Source organism: Mastigoproctus giganteus, chromosome 4 (genome assembly GCF_048544385.1).
Source record: "Mastigoproctus giganteus isolate SK-2022 chromosome 4, ASM4854438v1, whole genome shotgun sequence".
Taxonomy (NCBI): Eukaryota; Metazoa; Arthropoda; class Arachnida; order Uropygi; family Thelyphonidae; genus Mastigoproctus; species Mastigoproctus giganteus.
The window spans coordinates 191,283,066-191,306,683 of NC_143578.1; the positions used below are offsets into that span (position 1 = coordinate 191,283,066).

Genomic DNA, 23,618 nt, shown 5'->3' on the forward strand with positions numbered 1-23,618 from the left:
AGTGGAAAACTGCTAGCTTGGGGAAGGGGGGGGCTGCATGGGCTAAAAGATTAACAATAGCTACAGGCAGAGGTGAAAGTGATTCTTGCACTGTTTCTATTGGAATGAATGTGTAGCAGCCTGGAAAGCAAGGTGCTGGGGATTTTAAGGCCTTCTTTGAGTCATCATGAAAGTAAATACATGGACTGTGTTGGAGAAACTTAGAATAAAAACTTCAGTTCTGCAAATTGCAGCGTCTTGAGACTAGTCACCTGTGAGATGAAATGATCAAGATTTTTAAGGCTTTGAATGGATTGAGCAAGCTCAGTGCTGATTGATTTTTCCTCTTGCTCATACTACACTCATGAATAGGCATAAATTCAAATTGAGGAAGGATAGTTGCAGAACAGACATGTAGGAATTTGCCTTGTGTGGTTGGTTGCTGGAACAAACTTTCATCTGATGTGAAAGTGAATAGTTTGAATAAATACAAGGAAGAACTGGACAAACTGTTGGAGGGATAGATATATGAAAGGTGTTTTTTTTTTTTTTTTGTTTTGGCTGATGCTGTATAAGCTTGCTTTTTTTGGATCATTTGCCACTACTAATATTAATACTAATACTGAGAACAAATCTGGTTGTCATGTAATTATTTCGGTGAAGGCTGAAAATACACAGAAATTATACCTCTATTTAATTTATATTTTTTCTCATAAATTGTCTGCTGGTCTCAGTTCTGATTAATTTTTCATTAAGAAGGTGCTGGTGCTGTCTGGGGAAATTCTTTGAAGTTTTTGCACCTTGGTTTCATTCTTCACTTTAAGAATTTTGATTATGGCATGACATTGGACCACAGCTCAGTGTTGGATTTATAGGTTATTAATATGCTCTTTTTTGATATTGCTTGTTTTTTCTCTCTCTCTTTTTTTTTTTTTCCCTTTCCATATACAGGGTGATTCACTACCAGTGCGACAAACTTGGAGGAGGTGTAGGGGGCACAAAGACGAATCGGAATCACATAGCATTGCAAGGTCCGAAATGCCTTCGTCATACGGTAGAGGACGTTGAACGGGAGGTCGCGTGAACAGCGATCCCGCTGGAAGTCAGCATTTGTGAACTGGTTCCCGAGGCAGTAGGATGGACGAGTATTCAAACGTTGAACTGGCCAACATGCACCTCGCGTATGGAGCTGCGGACTCTAATGGGCGCGCCGCTCTGCGCTTGTACCAGGAACATTTCCCGCACAGGCGTGCTCCTCACATATGATTTTCGCATGTGTGCACAGAAGGTTACGTGAGATTGGTTGTTTCACAAGAGGTACCATGAATCGAGAGCGAACGACGAGGACGCCAGACAATGAGGAGAATGTCCTATGTCTTGCAGAAGGCAATCCGAGTACGAGTACTTGAGCGATAGGCCAACGATTGGGTATTTCCTAATCCACTGTATGGAGGATACGGTCAACAAACCAAATGAGTTCATACCATCTGCAACATACCCAATCATTGGAGCCTGCGGATTATCCACTCCGGAGGACTTTCGCTACTTGGTTTCTTCAACAGAAACGGTTCGCAAATGCTGACTTCCAGCGGGATCACTGTTCACGCGACTTCCCGTTCAACATCCTCTACCGCATGACGAAGGCATTTCGGACCCTGCAATGCTATGTGATTCCGATTCGTCTTTGTGCCCCCTACACCTCCTGCAAGTTTGTCACACTGGTAGTGAATCACCCTGTATATGCCTTGTGATGTTCTGAGAGAGAGAGAGAGAGGACTTGAGCAAACAAAATCCTTTATGTTATTTAATTATATGCTGTCCCTTATGCTTTCGCATTTTAGTTCATAAATCCAACTTCAAAAGGTATGTTTCTTGTAAATAGCAGATTTAGCTTTTCAGTGACACTATTTTTATGTTAAAATGATATTAGCAGTTTAGGTTGGTCATGTATAGCATTTTCTTTAATGTGAGTATAAGCCTGCACCTTGAAGCACAGCAGGCACTAGAAGTCAGTGTCTGTTTGGAATTTATCCCTGTCACAATCTCCACAAGGCAGAAATTGAACACAGCAATGCATACAATTTTCAAATTATTTCAATCCTTGTGATGAAATATAACTCCACATCCTTTACTACCCTAAATCAAAAAGCATTACAATATCCAAAAACCCATCAAGCAAAATTAAAATATGAATTATATTAGGTGTGGAAATAAAGTTTCTAGACTGGTGCCGTAAAAAGAACACAAAGTGAATTAGTTCAGAATTTTATTTTATTCAAAGTAATTGCCACCTCATTGAATGCACTTATTTCATTATTCAGAAAGTTTCTGAAAAGAGTCAGTAAAAGCTTCCAAAGAGATCCTATTCAGTTTGCTGGTTATATTTTCCTTTATTGACTCAACATTCTGAAATTTCTTTCCTTTGAGGGTAATTTTCACTTTGGAAAGAGGAAGAAGTCCACTGGTGCTAGATCAGGGAGTAGGGTGTACGGCTGATCTGTGCAATGCCATGTTTCATCAGAAATGTCTTCACAACAAGTGTGGAATCGGCAGCTAGTTCTTTCTGTGCAACAAGAACTGGCTGCCTTTTTTGTGAAATTGCAGCCTCATTTCCCTCAGCATGAATTGTTGAGGAGGCTTCCATCCTGCAGTGGGTTGATAATGGCTGCACTTTACTTTACACCCAGGAAATGTACTTCACTAGTCTTTGAGGCACCTGTATGTAGAGAGAAGCATTCACTCCTTTTCAGGTACACATTCCATGTAAATTGCACCCTGTTTATTTAGAAACATGATCAGCATTATCTTGATCCTGGATTTTTCTAAACAAAACTTTTTGACTATGACAATGATTTTGAAGCCCATTGCATATCCTCGACAACTTTGTCTCTTGGTCATTCTGAAACACCTAACACTCATCTCCAGCAACAAAATACATTCAAGAAATTAGGATTGTCATGAGAAGTCCAGATGAAGTCTTTTCATGATGACACTCTTTGTTGCTTTTCTCATCTTTTGAGGCTATGCAGCACAAATTTTTTTTATTTTCTCCTTATTTGTATCCAACTTATCAGTCATCATTCTGAGGGTCAAATGATTATCACTCGCTGCAATTTCCTCTACTTTAGTAACTCTGTCCTCCGTTTGAGAGGTTTCCCACTTATTGGGTTATTGCTAACATTTCTCACATCCATTATTGAACTACTTATACCACTTAAACACACTGATATGACTTAACATTTCATGACCATAAACAGTTTTTAAATTTTGTATGTTTCTTTTGCGGATTTTTCCAGTGCAAAGCAAAATTTGATAGTTGTAAGTTGCTCCATTGCAAAATCTTAATACGGAACGTTAACACTACCAATGAAACTGGTTGTCGCTTGCAAACTGTCAGTATACTGGACAATCTCTATACCACTATCTGTTGGAGGAAGTTTGACTTCAGTTTATTTTTAAACTCACACTTTCAACATGACTGCAACAGCATCGGTCTGAGAATTTTATTGTAACATAACTTTGAAGAAAATTGTGTATGTTGTAGAGAATTTTCCAAATGATACGTTTATCTTAGTTTATTATAATTTCTGTTTATCCTCAGTATTGTTAATTGTTGATGCCACATTTTCAGGTGCATGCTGTTATCATTGAGCACATTAATGAAAACAAAACTGTACTTGAAATATTTAAAATTAGTTACACCAAAAAGGTGTAACCAATTTTAAATGTTTGTAACAAATGTAATTTTAATGATAGAAACACAAAACCTGCACTAAATGTGAGAAAAGCAGTTGAGGTTTTTACTGACATTTAACATGTGCACCACTTGTCACAAACAATATCTAATCGGTAATAAAGTTCATCCCATGTTTTTTCAAGGATGTCACGCTTAATCATGGTAATTGCATTTGTAATCCTGCGCTTTAAGTCTGCGATGTCTGTAACAGGGGCCTTGTAGACTGTGTCTTTGATGAATCCCCATATGAAGAAAATCATAAGGGGATAAATCTGGTGAACGTGGTGGCCACGCAATAGGACCATCAAGCCCAATCCAACAGCCAGGAAACTTGTCATCAATGTGGTTCGTCCAATTGGAAAATAACCCTATTTGGCAGTTTGTCCAATTGAGGATACACATAAAGCTCAAGCATGTCCTGGTAATTATCCGCTTTCACAGTCGTTTCTTGAAAGAAAAAGGGTCCAACAACACGATCAACCATGATGCCACACCACACGTTCACCCTTGGGCAATCTCGCCTAAGGGTGAACGTGTTATTCACCTTTCCCAAAACATGAAATGTGCACTTGTCCGTGGAACAAATCCGTGTCATTACCCGTTCATCTTGTTCCATTTTCTCCAAAATGTTTGTATTGCTCATTTAAAATTGGTTGCACCTTTTTGTTTGTGTGACAAGTGGTGCACATGTTGAATGTCAGTAAAAACTTCAACTGTTTTTCTCACATTTAGCGCAGGTTTTGTGTTTCTATTATTAAAATTACATTTGTTACAGACATTTAAAATTGGTTACACCTTTTTGGGACATTCTGTGTAGTAATATGTAGTTTAAAAGGAGAGCTCTTATTTGATATAGGTAATCCTGTATAATAATAATAATAATATTATGCATACAGCTTCAGATAACTTTTCTGTTTTGTTAAAAGCCAATGCTACACATGTTCAGCACATGAAGCTTGCATTTTTCATGTGATCCATATTTATGTAATGAGGAGAACAGTTGTTAAAGAGAAGAGAAAAATTTAAGGGAAAAAAAAAAGAAAAAAAGCTGATTAGCAGTAAGCTGCTTGTATATCAATTGATATATTTTTAGGAATTTACACCGATTCATTTGTATATGATAATTTCATTTCATTGGAGTAAATGTTTTGAATGTTTTGTTTTATATAATTAAAAATAGAAACCTTGGTCAAGATTTGAAGATAAATGCTGTTTTATTGACAGAAAAGATACAGATTTCAATTACAAAAATGAAGCAACATGCTGACATTAACATTATTGCTTCAGTCCAGGTTGCGCAAAGGTGCCTCCATAGGCAGGTGGGGCAGGAGCAGTAGTGTGTGGCACACGCTTCTTCATTAGACCGGGGTTCAACCGCCAAATACAGAGAATGCGGAAAGGTCAGGGAATGACCACCGCATATACCGGGAGCAATATGGCCTTAGTTGTTAATGCTCCTTAAAAACCAAATAACAACAACAAAAAGGGTCGACTCACTCGGTGGATTAAAGGTTTAATTCAGAAATTGTTATTTCTCTTGGTAAGAAAAGGGATGAGGCCTAATGAGAATCTCTTCTGTTATTAGGCAGATTTGTGTAGGGGATTGGTTGCAAACAAAAGATAAAATTGTCTTAGGTTTTATTATAAGAGTTATTCAAAAAGATACATTTAGTCTTACCCAGAGTTGTTATAACTGAAGTTATTTAAAGTTTTGAGTAAATCACTATGTATAAAATCTAAGGCAGTGCATCCAGTTGATATGGGTGGCCAGTGAGTTCAGACAGGTTTGGTGTGACATAAGCACTGGGAAAGCAAAAATGAGAGTAGAAGTGTATTATACGCCAAATGACTCTAATGAGTACAACAAACAACTGCACAGGGAAAAAGAGTGGGCAGGTAAATCAGAATTGCCTTATAATGGGGGATTTTAACTTTTCAGATATTATCTGAAACTTGTGGGTTGGTCATTCGCACATTAGCAAGAATTTATGGATTTACTGAATGACTGTTTTCTACAGCAGTATGTGTGAGAGGCAACCAGAGGAAGTAATACTCTTGATCTGATTATCAGCAGTGATTATTCACATTAAGAATCTGCAGATAAAGAAGCCACTAGATGGCAGTGATCACAGTGTACTGATGTGGGATTTACTTAAAGATAAAACTACCATCAGGGGTAAAGAGAAGGGTTTTTGCTTTCGTAAAGGTGACTACAATGGTCTCAGAGATTTTTTAAATTTTGTACAGAGTGATCATCTGATGATGTTACGAACAGCAAATTCTAAATGGGAACATTCAAGGTAGTAATCTTGGAAGCTACTGGACTTTTCATATCAACTAAGAAATACTGTTCAAGATTTAGTCCTAAATGGATGTCAGATGAACTAATGAGAGATTTGTGGCAGAGAATAAAAATGCATGGGATGCATATAAATTATCAGTCAAATACAGATGCCTATGGTAAATATAAACTAGTCTGTAGCCAAGTCACAAAGGTGGTTAGGCAGGTGAAGGGAGATTATGAGTAATTTTTGAGAAGGCAAATTATGAGAAAATTTTGGCAAATGATACAAAGACTTCTTTACTTATATATACTTTAAAAGGAAGAGGTCAATTGATTGGTCCACTTGATATTGATAGTTTGACTGTTGATGATCCTGCTCAGATAGCTGACAAACTGAATGAGTATTTTGCATCTACATTCAAACATTGAGGAATTCTGTAGGGTTATTAAACTCTAACAGGGAACTAAATGATTTCTCCTCCAAAAGTGGAGAAATTGAAATGAAACATAAGAAAGTCACCTAGGATGGATGGGATCTATCCAGTTGTATTAAAGGAGGCAGCAAAGGGAGAGTTATGAATAGATGCGCAGATTTGGATTTCAGGAAAGCTTTTGAGTCTATTGCAGATGCAAGAATACTATACAAATTGGAGCATAATGACATTAAGGGCAAGTTGCTATAATGGATAAAAGGGTTGTTGAGTGGGAGAAGACAGAGCATTAATCAATTAATGCTGCTCTTTATGCACTAATGTTATTAGTGAAGTCCCACAGGGTTAGGTGTTGTTTTGGTTATTTATCAATGATATTGATGAAGGTATATCCGGTTTAAGGTTAAGGGTTTCCTTAATCAAACCCTTAACCATAATTATGAGAGCATCCTTGGACTCAAGGGGAAGTCCCCACTAACTGGAGATGTACAATTGTATCCCCAATGTAGCAAATGTAGCTTCCAAAGGTTGACACCAATAATTATAGCGCTTTAATTTAAATTCTGTTCCGGGAGAAATAATGGAGTCACTGGTTAAAGAAGCATTGAAGGATTATCTAGACCAGGATTCAGTTATAGTTCAGACACAGCACAGCACTTGTTTTTTATGGGTAAGTCTTGTCTGACCAATTTGATTGGATACTATGATGTGATCACAAAGGAACTGGATGCAAAATATAATTTTGACGTCATATTTGGATTTCAGGAAAGCTTTTGATTCTGTTGCATATGGAAGAATACTATACAAATTGGAGCATAATGACATTAAGGGCAAGTTGCTATAATGGATAAAAGGGTTGTTGAGTAGAAGAAGACAGTGTTAATCAATTAGTGCTGCTCTTCATGCACTAATGTTATTAGTGAAGTCCCACAGGGTTAGATGTTGTTTTGGTTATTTATCAATGATATTTATGAAGGTATATAAGGTCAAAGTTTGCAGATGATACATAGGTTGGCAGGGTTGTTAATGACAGTATGCTACTGCAACAGAATCTAGAAAAGTTGGGCAGATAGGCTGAAAAGTTGCAACTGAAGTTTATCATTGACAGTTGAATACAAAGTTCTGCGTATGGGTAGCAGTAACCCCAGAGTAACATACCAACTGTATAGTATACTACACTCAGGGTAGTGGAGAATGAAAAAGACCTGGGGTAATTGTGCAGTCAGATATGAAGGTTTTCTGAGCAGGGGCAGACAGGCTGCCAGAGCAGCTGTATATCTTGTCAAAGATATACAGGAATTTTGCCAGGGGATAAGGAGGTGATTATCACTTTGTATAAAGCAATGTTCAGGCCACACCTTGAGTATTACATACAGGTCTGAGGGCATTGTTTTACGAAGGATGTGGACTAAAATGAGTGCAGAGAAGGGCAACAAGATTGATGAGGGGAACAAAGTTGTTCTCTTACCAATGAAGGCTTAAATTCTGTAAATTGCAGCATCTGGAGACTAGGCACCTGCGAGGTTACTAAGGATTGAGGTGTATAAGGCCTCGAATAGTTTGAGCAGGCTCAGTGCTGATGGGATTTTTCCTCTTGCTGAGATTATGAACCTGAGGAGGCATAAACTTAAATTGAGGAAGGACAGTTATGGAATAGATGTGCAGAAATTTGCCTTTAGCCAACGGGTAGTTGATAGCTTAAATAAATTCAAAGAAGAACTGGACAAACTTTGGAGTGGATGGATGAGTAGTTGATAGCTTAAATAAATTCAAAGAAGAACTGGACAAACTTTGGAGTGGATGGATGAGTGAAATGGGAAGTAGTGTTTTTTTTTTTTTTTTTTTTTTTGGCTGATATATAAGCTTGCTTTATTGCATTATATGCTTCTACTAATGATAATGATATATGAGACAAGAAATCTTGTTGAGAATTGATGATAAATGCTGTTTTATTTACACGATATTTATGGGTATCTTGTATTCTGTGTTAGAGGGAAGTATTTAGGTATGCTGTCAAGATTTCATAAAGGGCTTTTCTGATTAAGAAATTCAGAAGTTATTAAACTGCTTTGATGAATTTGATTTTAAAAAAGGGAAACTTAAAAAATTAGATAGTTTCTGTGTGTTCCATATGATGTGACTGAGTTTTTTTTTTTTTTTGGGACTAAATGAAAAAAAAAAAACCAGTATAAAGAAATATTGACTTGAAGAATAAACACACATAATTCCATTTTTTAAGAATGTATTTATCAATATCTCTGCAGATATTTTGGTTGTTGCATCTCTGCCCACATAAAAAGGGCAAACAAAAGGAATTCAAAGTAGGGACTCTAAAGTAAAAAAATATTGTGGATGGAAAGTTTCATGAATATTTTCTTCTATGAAGAAATATTGCCTCAGAATATTTATAATGTTTTGCTATGCTATTTTATAAATAAGCTTATGTAAACCCATAAATAAATAATTTTTGAACATCACATTTCCACTAGACTGAACTGTGTAGGAGAGATGGTGAAAATTATTCTGGACTGCAGAAAGTTAAAGGTAATGATCTCTATTCATTATTTTACTTCAGCAATTTTTATTTCCCATTGGTGAGAAAAGACAGAATGCCTGATGAGATCTCTTCTGTTATAAAGCAGATTTGTATATAGAATTGGCCACAAACCAAAAGAGAAATTGTCTTACACTTTCAAAATAATAATAATTATTCAAAGGGATGTATTTAGTTCTAACTAGATTTTGTTATTAGTGTCTATATTTCAAGATCGTGAGTGAGTATGGAAAAGAAAAATTGTGGTGTATGATAATTGATTCTAATTTGGAGTAATTCTTTGTCAATTATTGCATGATTCTTGTTCCTAAAGCTTCTATGAAGCTAGATGATAGCTTGGAAATGTAGCAAGTTATTCAATGGAGGATACCTGAGTGTACCACAAGAAGATCTATTCTTACATCACAATCTACTGCATGAGAAAACTAGACAATTGCTCTATTAATGTTGTGCTGTATTCTTGCAATCACCATTCTCTTGATGTTGATATGTGGTTTATTTTTATTTATTTATTATTTTTTTTTTTATGAAAACCCAAAACACAAAAGCTTTTAGAACCTGTGGTACGTAGTACCGTGCATAGGTTGAAACAAAAGATGTTACTTATTGACATTAGACTTAAATTTCTAATAATTCTAATTTTCAGGAAATACATGTGAAGGGTGGTTATTCCAGAAAACAGAAGTTGAAGGAAGAAATGAAGAAAAGTTGATTCTGTGATTTGGAAGTTAAACAGAAAAAGGATGCTGACTGGTTGCAGAACGTGTTTGGGCTGGTTTGGAAAAGAGAGGGAGAATTATAGAAGCCAATTCAGATGAGAAGTGCTGAGGGAAGTACAGCCATGCCTCGCATAACGCGGTTTTCAGTTAACGCTATTTGAAAAATGATACCACTTTTCACTTTACATGATGCAAATTTCCAGTTAACGAGATCTTTTTTTTTTTTTATGCGATAGTTGAAAAAGATTTGAATCGCGCGTTAAGCTTACCGTGAGTCATACGGTCAATAAACAAACGTTTGCCTGCTGCCCGCCTCGGTGTGTTCCATCAACCATTGGAAGAAGACGTGTTACTTGTTTGTCTCCCCTCTAATAAAGTCAATGCACACTTGCATTTAAAAATTCAAATTTTTAAATGAGCCAGGTGAAAATGTTACCGCGAAGGAGATAACGGTAAAAGAACTAGATGAAATCTTTCGTATCGCAGAGAACCTCAAACAAAAGGTGGTGAGATTCTCTGCAATATGTATTTCGCCAGGGCTTAGAGAAGATTGTAGTCGGCTATTGGAAATTGATTGATGAAATGAGAAAGTCAACATTGTTCAAATATTTCAGCAACAGTCATTTCTTCATTGTGTATTTTATGTCAGAGGTTCCCAAACTTTCTCAGTTCATGGAGCCCTTAGTGTCTCAGTAACTTTTTCAAGGCACACCCAGACCAAAAGAAATACCTAACAGTTTCGTTTAGTAGTTAGGTCCAAACAACTTAATAAGAAATGCTGAAACTGTGAACTACCTCGAGCTAGTAGTTCATGCGGTGTACAGAGGTCAAGTATTACTGTGTTTCCCTTGAAAATTTAAAATATTCTGAGGCGCACAGTTTGGGAACCGCTGTTTTATGCAATAAACATTTAATTCCATAATTATTTTCATTATCTTTTATTTAAAAGGTATTTTTAAAATTCTTTATGGACATTCCAGAAGGTCAAGGACCAATTATAATTTTTCCTATTGATTATTATATTCGATTAACGTGTTTCCATTTTGCGCGATGCGCTCGCAGGACGAATTAATCGCATTAATCGCGGTCAGCCTGTATCTATAGAAAAGACATGCAGAAACAGAAATTATATGAGACAGAGTGGAGAGACTTTTTAAGAAGTGGGTCATTAACTACCCAAACTGCCCTCTTTTGAATGGAATCTAAAAGGCTCAGAGAACAATAATCCACATAGAGCAGATTTGAGATTTGTACAGTGTAAATAGCTATTTAGAAGAAAAGTAACACCAAGAGCGAACAGAGGAAGCAATATTTGTAGTAGTAGTAGTAGCGGCACTTGATGCAAGAAAGCAAGTGTAGGAGCTTATGCAGCATCAGCCAAAAAAAAAAAAAAATCACACCATACCCTCCAAATGCTTGTCCAGTTCCTCCTTAAATTTATTTAACCTATCAACTTCCACAACGACAGACGGAAGTTTGTTCCAGCAATTAACCACCCGCTGGCTAAAGGAAAATTTCCGCACATCTATTCTACATCCATCCTTTCTTAATTTGAACTTATGTCCCCGTAGGTTCGTATTCTGAACAAGTGGGAGGATCCCATCAGAATTCAGCGTGCTGAACCCATTCAAGGCCTTATAGACCTCAATCAGATCACCGCGCAGGTGCCTAGTCTCCAGCCACTGCAATTTGCAGAACTTAAGCCTCTCTTGGTAAGAGGATCCCTTCATTCCCCTCACCAATCGTGTTGCTCTTCTCTGTACACGCTCAAGCAAATCTACATCCTTCCTAAAATGAGGCCTCCAGACCTGTACGCAGTACTCAAGGCGTGGCCTGACCATTGCCTTATACAGAGGGACAATCACCTCCTTTTCCCTGCTAGCAAAATTCCTATATATCATTGACAAAACCCCATGACCTGCCCTAGCAGCCTGTCTGCATTGCTCAGAAAACTTCATATCTGACTGCACAATTATTCCCAGGTCTTTTTCATTTTCTACCACCTTAAGTGTAGTACCACACAGTTGGTACGTTTCTCTGGGGTTACTTCTACCCATATGCAGTACTTTGCATTTGTCAAGGTTAAACTTCAGTTGCCACTTCTTAGCCCATCTGCCCAAATTATCTAGATCCTGTTGCAGTAGCACACTGCCATGACTGTCATTAACAACCCTGCCAACCTTCGTGTCATCTGCAAACTTCGACATTAAGCCTGATATACCTTCATCAATATCATTGATAAATATACAAAACAACAGTGGACCCAACACCGAACCCTGTGGGACTCCACTAATAACATTAGTCCACGAAGAGCAGCACCCATTGATTACCACCCTCTGTCTTCTCCCACTTAACCATCCTTTTATCCATTGTAGCAACTTACGCTTAATACCATTCTGCTCCAATTTGTACAGTAGTCTTCCATGTGCAACAGTGTCAAAAGCTTTCCTGAAATCCAAGTATATGATATCAAAATTATTTTTTGCATCCAGTTCCTTTGTGACCACATCATAATAACCAATCAAATTTGTCAGACAAGACTTTCCCTTAACAAACCCATGCTGTGTCTGAATTATTGCTGCAGTCTTGTCTAGATGATCCTGCAATGCATCTTTAACCAGTGACTCCATTATTTTACCCGGAACAGAAGTTAAACTAACTGGTCTGTAATTACTCGTGTCACCCTTCGAACCTCCTTTGTGAATTGGGGATACATTTGGACATCTCCAGTCCGTGGGAACCTCCCCTGAATCCAAGGATGCTCTCATAATTATGGCTAAGGGTTTGCTTAGTTGCTTTGCCGCCTCCTTTAATATAACTGGATAGATCCCATCCACCCCAGGTGCCTTTCTTATGTTTAACTTCAACAATTTCTCTTCCACTTTGCTCTCAGTTATTACAAAATCATTAAGCACACTGCTACAATTTGATAACCTTCTTCCATTTTCAAACTGTAATAATTCCTCACGTGTGAATGTAGATGCAAAATACTCATTCAGTTTGTTTGCTATCTGAGCAGGATCATCAACAGTCGAACCATCGATGTCAAGTGGACCAATCATATTCATCCCCTTCCTTTTAGAGTTTATATAAGTAAAGAAATCCTTGCTGTTTTTCTTAGCATCTTTTGCCAAAGATTTCTCGTAATCCGCCTTTGCCTGCCGAACCTCCTTTGTGACCTGATTACAGACTAGCTTATATCTGGTACAGGCTTCTGTGTCGCCTGATAATTTATATGCATCCCATGCATTTTTCTTCTCTGTCACGAGTCTCATTAGTTCATTTGATAACCATTTAGGCCTAAACCTTGAACAATATTTCTTCATCGGTATGAAAAGTCTAGTAGCTTCCACGATTAATTCCTTGAATGCTTCCCACTTAGAATTTACTGTTTGTAACATCGTCAGTTTATCCCACTGTACAGAATTTAAAAACTGTCTGAGACCACTGTACTCCCCTTTACGGAAGCAAAAACCCTTTCCTTTACCCCTGACGGTAGTTACCTCTTTGAGTAAATCCCACTTCAGCACACTGTGATCACTCCCACCTAGTGGTTCCTTTATCTGCAAATTCTTAATACACGAATGATCACTGCTGATAACCAGATCAAGAGTATTACTTTCTCTGGTTGCCTCTCGAACATGCTGCTGCAGAAAACAATCATCCAATAAATCCACAAAAGTCTGACTAGTGTGTGAGTGACCAACCCACAAGTTCCAGTCAATATCTGGGAAGTTAAAATCCCCCATTATAAGACATTCCGATTTACTAGCCCACTCTATTTCTCTGTACAATTGTTCATTGTACTCATTCGAGTCATTAGGCCTATACACACTCCTACTCTTATTTTTTCTTTTGCAGTGCTTATGTCACACCAAACTGACTCAACAGTGCACTGTCCATCTATATCAACTGGATGCACTTCTTTTGATTTTATGTTTTTCTTAATTAACAGCATAACACCTCCTCCCTTTCTGTCCTGTCTATCCTTTCTGTACACATTGTACTCCCCAAATTCCAGTTCTGCATTCCTTATATCTTTGTGACACCACGTCTCTGCTATCCCAACAATATGATGTGATTATTCCGAGAGAGAGAGAGAGAGAGAGAGAGAAGTCAGGGTAATCCCTAATAGAGATGTGACCTTGTCTAGAAATCTGAGAGCTATTAAAGATAACCATAGGAACGGAAGAATCCATTTTGCAAGATAATAAGACAAGACTGAATTTTAGGATTAAAATTAACTGAACTATCTCTTAGTAGTTAATCAAATGATTAACTACTAAGAGATAGTTAAGATAGTAATCAAATAAAATGATTCAATTATATCATTCCAGTAAAATAATTCAGCACATGCTTCTTGATTAGACCGGGGTCGAGCTCATCACCACCAAATATGGACGATGCGAAAAGGTCAGGGAATGACCACTGCATATCCCCTGAGCGATATGGCCTTAGTTGCTAATGCTCCTAAAAACCAAATAACAAAACAAACAATAACAAAATAATTTAGTTTTATCATTCAAACGAAATAATTTTGGGTGATTTTCCATAATTGGATGAATTGTCATAATAAATTGATTTTCTATAATTGAATGAATTGTCATAATCAAATGATATTCTGTAATTGAATGAATCATTTTAATGATGTTAACCCCAGGGGTTGACATCTGGTGAGTATGGGCTTGGCACACCCAGGGTCCTGAGCTTGGATATCATCATTCTTCTCTTTCTTGGTGATTCCCTTCTACTTCTCTCTCTCTCCAGGGTAATTCAAAATTTTTTTTTTTTTTTTTTTTTTTGCTTTGGTGGTGCAGCATAAGCCTCAGACTTCCTTGTACAATATGGCTAATAATAATAATAATCAATAATAATATTGAAATAAAGGAATGATTTTCTGTGGAACAAGTTACTTCTACAGATTGTTGAGACTGACAGTTTAGCAAAATTCTAAAATCAACTGGATAGGTACCCAAGTGAGGAGGAAAGTATGTGGTCTATTTTCTTAGCTGATTTATTATATATTTTCTTTTATTTTTATATCTTTCTTTAGATTTTTGATATTTTTGGATTTATTTAACTTGTTTTTTAATTGTTTTATTATTATTGTTGCATGGTTTATTATTAATTTTTTATTTTATTTATATATTTATTTATTATTATTGTTATTATTATTTATTTATTATTATTTTTTTTTGTCTGGTGCAGCAAAGCGTATGGCTTCCCTGCACTATGTCTAATACTAGGAGTATAGTTAATAAATTTGATAAGCTTGAATTGCTAGTCAAGACATCAGAGGCAGATATTGTTGGGATATCAGAGACATGGTATCACACAGATATAAGCAGTGCAGAATTGGAATTTGGGGAGTACAATGTGTACAGGAAGGATAGACAGGACAGGAAGGGAGGAGGGTTTATGCTGTTAGTTAAGAAACATAAAATCTAAGGAAGTACATCCAATTGATGTTGGTGGCTTCCTTGCTCTATATGGCAAATACTATTACTTCTCTTACTTCTTTAAAATATTTATGTAATATGTCCTTATCACATTAACCATGAAGAGATGTGGACAATCCTGTCTTCCCCTTTATGGTTTAACATACCTCGAGGCTTGCCTGCTGTGCCACAAGCTGTTTATTTGACTGAGTTCTGTGAGCTGGAGTATGATTCTTATTGTATGTTATGTCATATGGCTGTTTAGTAGGTGAACTGGGGAGCTTAATTTTTTTTATGTAAACTCAAAAACAAATTATCATGGAATCTATAGCACGTGGTATTATGCATATGTTGAATTGAGAAGATGAAGGATACCTGTTGACGTTGGAATTGAATTTCTTTAAATTGTAATTTCCAGGAAAGACATGCACATGCGAAAGGAGGTTTGTCCAGAGAGCAGAAATAGAAGAAATAAATGAGAAAAAGTTGATTCTTTGAGTGTGACAATGAACACTGAGTTGTGGCATATATTCATACTGCTTTCAAAGAGTGGTGGAATTACAGATGTCAATTCAGAAGAACAATGTCCATGAAAATATCTAATAGAAAAGGCAAGCAGCAGAAACTCAGCATCTATGACACAGAAAGTGGAGAGACTGTTAGAGATGGTCATTAATTAACCTGCCTTTCCTATTTTGAATGAAGCTAGAAGCTTAAGAGAGGTTTTCAGGCACCACAGGTGGGAACAATATTATATTGTAGGACAGAAGCGAGATTGTACAGGTGAGCAGTTTTGCAGAAAAAAGTAACACTGAGGACAAAAAAGAAAACCCAGTTTTTTGGATGCAGAGAAAGAAGTATTTGTGATTTGCTTATGTCAAGGGAGATTACTAGTTAGGATAATCCTTAATAGAGAGAGATATGCAATCTTGTTTAAAAATATGGGTCTCCTCAAAGATGAGCATAAGAGCAGTAGATGTTTTTTCGAAGGACTGGGTTTTAGAGGGACTGAAGTTAATTTAATTTTTTTTGTCCCACTGGATAATTACTTGAAATCGTGGTGAATTTACCCCAGGGGCTCACATCTGGTGAGTATGGGCGCTTGGTACACCCAGGGTCCTGAGCTGGATATCGTCATTTTTCTCTTCTTGGTGATTCCCTTCTACTTCTCTCTCTCTCTCTCTCGCTCTCTCTCTCTCTCTGAGTAACTTGGAATTTTTTTTTTTAGCTGGTGCAGCCTAAGCCTCAGGCTTCCTTGCATTATATGACTAATAATAATAATAATATTTGAGACAAGGCTGTTTGTGTAGAACAAGGTTTTGAAAATGATAGAAGGAATGTAGTGTGCTGTCATCTGCAGCACTATGGATACAAAATCTAATCAGTGGAAGAAGGCCATATACAAGAGGAACAAAGAGATTGGGAGAAACAACTGAACCTTGGTAAACACCAGCTTTAGTGGATAAGTTAAAAGACAAAGAGCCATTTATCACAGTGAGTGATCAGAGAAAAAAACTAGATACCCAATTGCAAAAACAGCTTTCCAATTTTGATTCCATCACCATTGGATCAACAATGATGGTTTCCATTTTAGCAATTGTTGATTAGATGGAAGGTTTCAAGATAGTTTAATAGTTGGTGATTGATGGATTTCTCCATTATTTTGGAAAGAATAGAGGTAAGTTCAATTCAATGGGTTGATAATTGGAAGGAAGGGATTTGTGATGGTCATTAATTAACCTGCCTTCACCAATTAATCACACTTTTTGAGAATACTTGATATGAGGAAATTTCCAGGTGAAAGGAAACAGCATTAGCTTTAGTACAGGCATATGATGCAAGAAAGGAAGATTATACAGCATGAGTCAAAAAAAAAAAAAAAAAACCTTCCTATGTCACACATCCATTCACTCCAAACGTTTGTCTAGTTCTGCCTTGAATTTATTTGAACTCTCCACTTCTACAATGACTAATCAAAGTTTGTTCCATAAATCACCCACATCACTGCTTAAAGGTAAATTTCCTCACATCTATTCTACAACTGTCTTTCCTCAATTTGAATTTATGTCCCCTCAGGCAACTAATCTGGGCAAGAGGAAGAATCCCATCAACATTAAGCATGCTCAAACCATTCAAGACCTTATACACCTCAATCAGATCACCTTGTAGGCGCATAGTCTCCAGACAATGTAATTTGCAAAACTTAAGCCTTTCTTCATAAGAGCAACAATTGTTCCATACACTAATCTCGTTGCCCTTCTCTGTACTCATTCCAGCAACTCCATCCTTCCTAAAATGAGGCCTCCACACCGATATACAGTACTCAAGGCGTGGCCTAACCATTGCCCTCTCAAGCGATTATTCCGAGCAAGAGGAATAATCACCTGAGAGAGCATAAATTCAAATTGAGGAAAGACGGTTGTAGGATAGATGTGCGGAAGTTTGCCTTTAGCCAGCGGGTGGTTGATTGCTGGAACAAACTTCTATCTGTCATTGTAGAAGTTGATAGCTTAAATAGATTCAAGGCAGAACTTGACAAATATTTGGAGTGAGTGGATAGGTGAAATAAGTTTTTTTTTTTTTGGCTGATGCTATATAAGCTTGCTTTCTTGCATCATGTGCCTTTGCTAATGTTAATAAAGCATGATATTTCAAATTGGTAAGGAAAACACTCGTGTAGCAAAGAGAAATTTTAAAATTTATGAAATTCTTTATATGCCTCACTAAATACTTCGATTATTACTTTATTCATATAAACTTTTACATTTAAAATTAAAAAAAGTAATAATAACAGGCCTGCTCCAGTCAGAGGCCTTATGCAAACCCTTTTTCTGCTTATTACCTTTTTTTTTTTTTTTTTTAATTTATGATTGTATTTATCACAAGCCTGTCAAAATATTTCACTTACTGTTTGTTAGTTTGCAATCTGAGATGAGCATTTTGGCTCTCGCTGGCCATTATATTATATGTGTTACCTTAATGTGTAACATATCACAAGATTTATGTGTATGGTTTCCCATAAATCACAAAGATGAAAATTCTTGTTGACTTATTAGGGCTGATTAGATATAAATTAACCATAAAAGAAACATTAAAAAAGTAAGTTAGAGGTTCAATATTTATTCTTCATTTAACAGTAAACAAATTTCAGTTTGGTCAATTTATGCTCCCCTCCTTTAATTTAGCACACCTTGAAACCCTTAAGTTATTGTTCTGAGATGTAAGGTGCTTTCAAGTATGTCTTGATCATAATATTGGAACTTACTTCTTTTAAATTTTTTTTTTTTTTTACTTTTGCTCATTTGGGTTTTATTTACAATAAATAAATTTAAGTTTAAATTTAATTAAATCAACCTTAAATTTAAATAAATTTAAGGCTGAACTAGACAAATAATTTGGAGTGACCGGATGGGTAAAATGGGAAGGGTTTTTTTTTTTTTTTTTGGCTGATGCTCTCTAAGCTTGCTTTCTTGCATCATATGCCCAACTAATGCCAATGCTAACTCCAAACTCGCGAAACTTTAGCTTACAGAAGGAATTGCAGAGTAAATCCACTCTGCAATTCCGGTATGCCTGTGGACTGGGAACATATTCTTTACATTTGTCATCATTGCGTAGCCGAGTGGGCAGGAGCGGGAGTGCAGTAGCACACGCTCTTTGAGGAGACCGGGGTTCAAGCCCCTCACTGCTGAATACGGTCGATCTGCCAACCTGCACTGGACCAGCGTGGTAGATTATGGTCCATTTCCCTCAGCATGAAAAGTTGAGGAGGCTTCCATCCTGCAGTGGCTTGATAATGACTGCACTTTACTTTTTTTTACTTTTTACCATTCTTTTAGATGTAAGATCCTTCAAGCACTAGGTTCTCTTCCTTGTGGCAAAGAATTCTTTTTGTCACAAATGAAGACCACTACAAGGAATTTTCTGCATTTGCCCAGGCAGCATTTTTATACAGAAGAACAAACCTCAAAAGAATTTAACTCCCTTAGCCATACAAAACTACAAGTGGAAAGACACGTCATTCCGCTTATTTAACACCATGTGAAGACATTGCTGATGCCCTGGACACAGGATCCTTGATCTCTTCACCTGTATTCTGTAAAGTGGGTCAGGTACTGCTGACACCTGTCTTCCAGTGTGGAGGCCAAATTGGTGCACTACTTTGCGGGGCACCTTAACCCTGCAATCTTTCTACTTTTCATGTATCTGGGTGGGCTACCCACCTCAGTGAGATCCAACTCTTCGGTCCCTCCTACTTCTCTCTCTCCCAGAGAATGCCTTCTCTCCTCATCTTCCTACTTCTTACCCACTTTAACTCCCACTCTTTTACTGTCATTCTCACTCACCTTTTTTTTTTTTTACTTGGACTATATCCAGGAAGCTCAGGCAACCCTGGCAGAGATTAGCTAGAGAAAATGAACCGACTGACTCAACTTGCAGTGGTGGTGGTGGGCAATGTAGAGTCCCACTAGGGACCCTGCAGCCAAGTAGTCAGAATCACAACAGAACATAACACAACTCTAACATAAACCACACACTACAATCAATTCTGTCTTTTACTGCATACTGTATTTCTTCAGAAGAGTACTTCTGGTGTAGATGTGGGGAAACCACTGCTGGTGGCTTACGCCAAACACAATGCCACTATGTGCCAGCATAGTGTGAAATTGATATGAATATTGTTCATATAATGTCCGCCATTCACTTTTCAAATGAAACATGCACGCTCCATCTGACAACTATATAGTACTTCTAATAGGAGATACTTCTGCAGCTTAAAGTATTTGCTCTTCAACATTTGCAGTTCTTCAGAATCTCTCTCTTTCTCTCCCTCTCTCTCTCTCTCTGTCTGTGTTCTTTCATGATGGTTTCAGAAAATCTGTTTCTCTAAGTCATCTCTCCACAGCAGCAAATATTTTGATTTGTTATTTGGCATATCTGCAAATATCAGCAATTGCTGAAAAATTATAAAAAATGTCCTAATAACAGTTTTGCCAATTAATTAATCAGTAAAACTGTTATTGGGACAAAAAGAAATGGGTAAGCACAAGTCATTCATTTTGTTTGGTTATTTCTCTACTCAGAGTCTCTGATGAGTAGCTTAGGAATGCCCATTTGGATGAATGGATTGATAATAATATTATTTTTAGTTTAAGCATTAGTTTAAACATGGGCTAATATGATGCTACTAAATTGTGCCTTTAGGCACACATATCAATTGTTAACACTGTATAGGCTTAATCTGCCTGTTCTGCAACTAAATGATTCATCTGGTCTCACATAATTTCTGATCCCACACTATAATGTGTATTAGGCTAAAATTATACATAATATCAGATTTCATGTGCATATAATGACTAATTGTATACAACAGTAGTAGTACGAATACCACATATTAATAGACTCTTAAATCATTTTATAAAAGTACCGTATTATTAAGATTAATTCAGTTGTGTGTTTGTATGTATGTAAATATATTTATCTTTGTTTACATTTTTTTTACAGTCATTTGTACTTTCTCCAGTATGAAATATAAAAAGTGTGTAATTTATTTGCATTTATTACAGAAGCCATTTAAGACACTGGGACCACTACCATTTTATATTGCTGAAGTCCATCACAAAATAACATCTCATTCTCATTTGTTGTCATTGCAAGAACCAGCTCTTAAATATTCACCAACAGAGGTATCCATAAAATCATAAAATTTTTTATTTAAAATTTTTGTTTTAATTGATCCTCCTCTCTGCTTCCACATGTAAGTCAAGAGCAAATTCCATTATAAGTCTAGACCTTTGTGGAATTATTCACCTAAGCCAGGGTGGCTAACCTGCAGCACATGCCCTACACAGCCTCTTTTTTGTTGAATGCCTCTAGTGTGAAATAAATTATGCAATGATTTTAAAAAATCAGAATTAACTTAAACATGCATAGCAGAGTTTTCTTTAGTGGACGTCATAATATATCCTGAAGGGTCTTGCCAAATTTTAACATCATAATATCACTTAGTTCAGTAATTTAAATAATCAGTTATATGGAAATTAATCAATTATGAAATCTACAAATAATCTCATAATTAATTATATGCAGATTAGCTGATTTTGAAATTGACAAGGATAGTGATCAAACAGAACTACCGCTCAGACATATACAATGCATGCCAGCTATTGTGATCATGGAAAATGATTATCACTTTTATGAAATCCTATGTAATGTTATCACTATATGAAATCCTATATTATTATTATATATATATTTTTTCTGTTTATACTCCGGCACGACAACCAAGTCAGTATAGTTTACAATAAATCGTCAATACAAATATTAATCGTATTTAGTAGTCACGGGCTTGAACCCTTGTCCACTCAAGGAACACGTGCTGTGCACTCTCGCTCCTGACCACTGGGCTATGTCAGCCCTATAATGTTATTACTATATGAAATCCTCTATAATGTTATTTTATGAAATCCTACTCAGAATATGTAGAAAAAATTAAGTTTGTTGTAACCAGTGCTTTGGTTTATGTGATAATTTTTTATAAACTAAGGTATTTGTTTGCATAAAGCATGAGACTTGAATTGAAAATTCATTAATGAATGATCAGTGTAGTAATGAACGATTAGTGTAATATGAGTGTCATTCATTACGCAAACATCTACTTTAATTTATACTAATGCACAGCATTAGGCATCTCTTATATTGTGTAGTTATACTTACTTCATAACTGGATTGTTGTGATTGCAACATCAGGGTACCTATCCGCCCACCAGTGAAAGGCGAACAAGCCTTGAAATGATGCCATCTGGGTGCTCCACTGAGAATAAGTAACATTAATCTTCTCCATTGGTGAAGTGTTACTTATTTGAGGTAGTGCAATATCAAATTAAATCGGTGCCATTCCAACTACTTGACAGTTCACTAAGAACAAAATATGGTGTATTTACACTGATTGTTCGTTAGCATTTTTTATTGCAGTTTACACTTGTATTGGAAGTTATTACATAACTTCCCAATTTGTTCTTGAACTCTGACACTTTGCATGTGTAGTTACTGTTGCTTCAACAGTTTGTTGGTGTCATTACTTCATGACACCAGCAGTGCTGTATCTCTACTCTTTCCAAACTGACTGTTTTACAACATTGTATTAATCCTTTTCTGATTCTTGATTTTAATATTTCTTTATTTTTTTTAATGGTTTATAGATTTCCAGAAATATTATATAATTTCATTTTTATTGAAGACTTTTTTAAAGAAATAGTGGAGAGTCAGAGTATGTGTTATTGCTTGATTTTACTATTTAATCTCTGTCCACTTCTACCTTTTTATTTACACATCTGTACTCTGCAAAATACAATGATGCACAGCTCATTCTTGTTCCATCAGTTATTGTTATCAATTAAGCTGTGTCTCAAAGTGATCACAATAAATGGTGTCCACTATATATATATACGTACATACATATACATACATATATATAAAATAACTAAATGGAACTTTTGGCAAAGTATTAACAGCACTTTCTCTTTAGTTTTGATAAGAACGTTGGACTGAATCCACCCATTGTCCTCCCCTTCTATTTTAATTCCTCCTGCTTTTGTAATCATGTAATTTGCATATAATTGATTTTGAAAGTACCATACTCAATTATTTAAAACATGACTCTCGATTATACCCATCACTAAATCATATTAGTAGTTTGCATTCTGAGTTTTCTTAATAGATATAATTTATTGATGCTTATATTGCTTAAAATTATATTCAAATACAATTATTGATTAATACCTAAAAATTTATGACATTTCTTTCTTCACATGCTTTATATTTGGAGGTTAATGAGCTCTGGACTTATTCCTCTTGTTTGAAAGCTAAAAACTGATCTAGTCTTCTCTCCCCCCCTTGGCCCTAAGTGCCAAGTTAGTGATCATAGTGATTTGAAAGCGCATCTCTCTACTTGACTGATTAAAGATATCATAAAAGTCTTTTAAATTACAAAGTTATTTTTGGCTTTTTCCAAATAAAGAAGTAAGCTTTGTATCAAAGAAAGGAAAGACGCCTTTCTTGTATATATAACTTCATTTCTCTCTCTCTCTCTCTTTTTTTTTTTTTTTTTTTTTTTTTTTGTTAGAACAAATCTCTAGAATATTACACACCTGTTAGACACACTGTGTGCAGCTACCGGTGTGAAGATTGCACACAGTCATATCAAAGTTAAAGGACCCTGTACCTTGAAGTTATAAGTGGTATTATATATGAACTCCAGACTGTGGGGAGAGCTATGTTGGAGAGACAGAACACAGGAAATCTGATAAGGGAGCACAACCACCAAATTTCTCCAGGTGATATTGTCATCGTTGATCATTTGTATAGGTATTAGAATCATAAATGGCTCGAGAGCTTGTGGATTATGTTCTCTGGAACATAATGTAACAGGGTGCTTAATGATTTTGTATTAACTGAGAGCAAAGTGGAGGAGAAAT

The 23,618-nt window shown here is 36.3% G+C and overlaps 1 protein-coding gene across 1 annotated transcript in view; it reads left to right on the plus strand.

Annotated features, from left to right (window-relative positions):
* The window catches only part of LOC150087283 (centromere protein I-like), a 174,649-nt gene extending 153,803 nt beyond the window's left edge, over positions 1 to 20,846 (plus strand). The window contains exon 7 of the mRNA XM_090372436.1: positions 20,709 to 20,846. Coding sequence (XP_090228562.1) covers positions 20,709 to 20,846 — 138 coding nt within the window. The remainder of the gene's footprint in view (positions 1 to 20,708) is intronic.
* Positions 20,847 to 23,618: the final 2,772 nt, after the last annotated feature.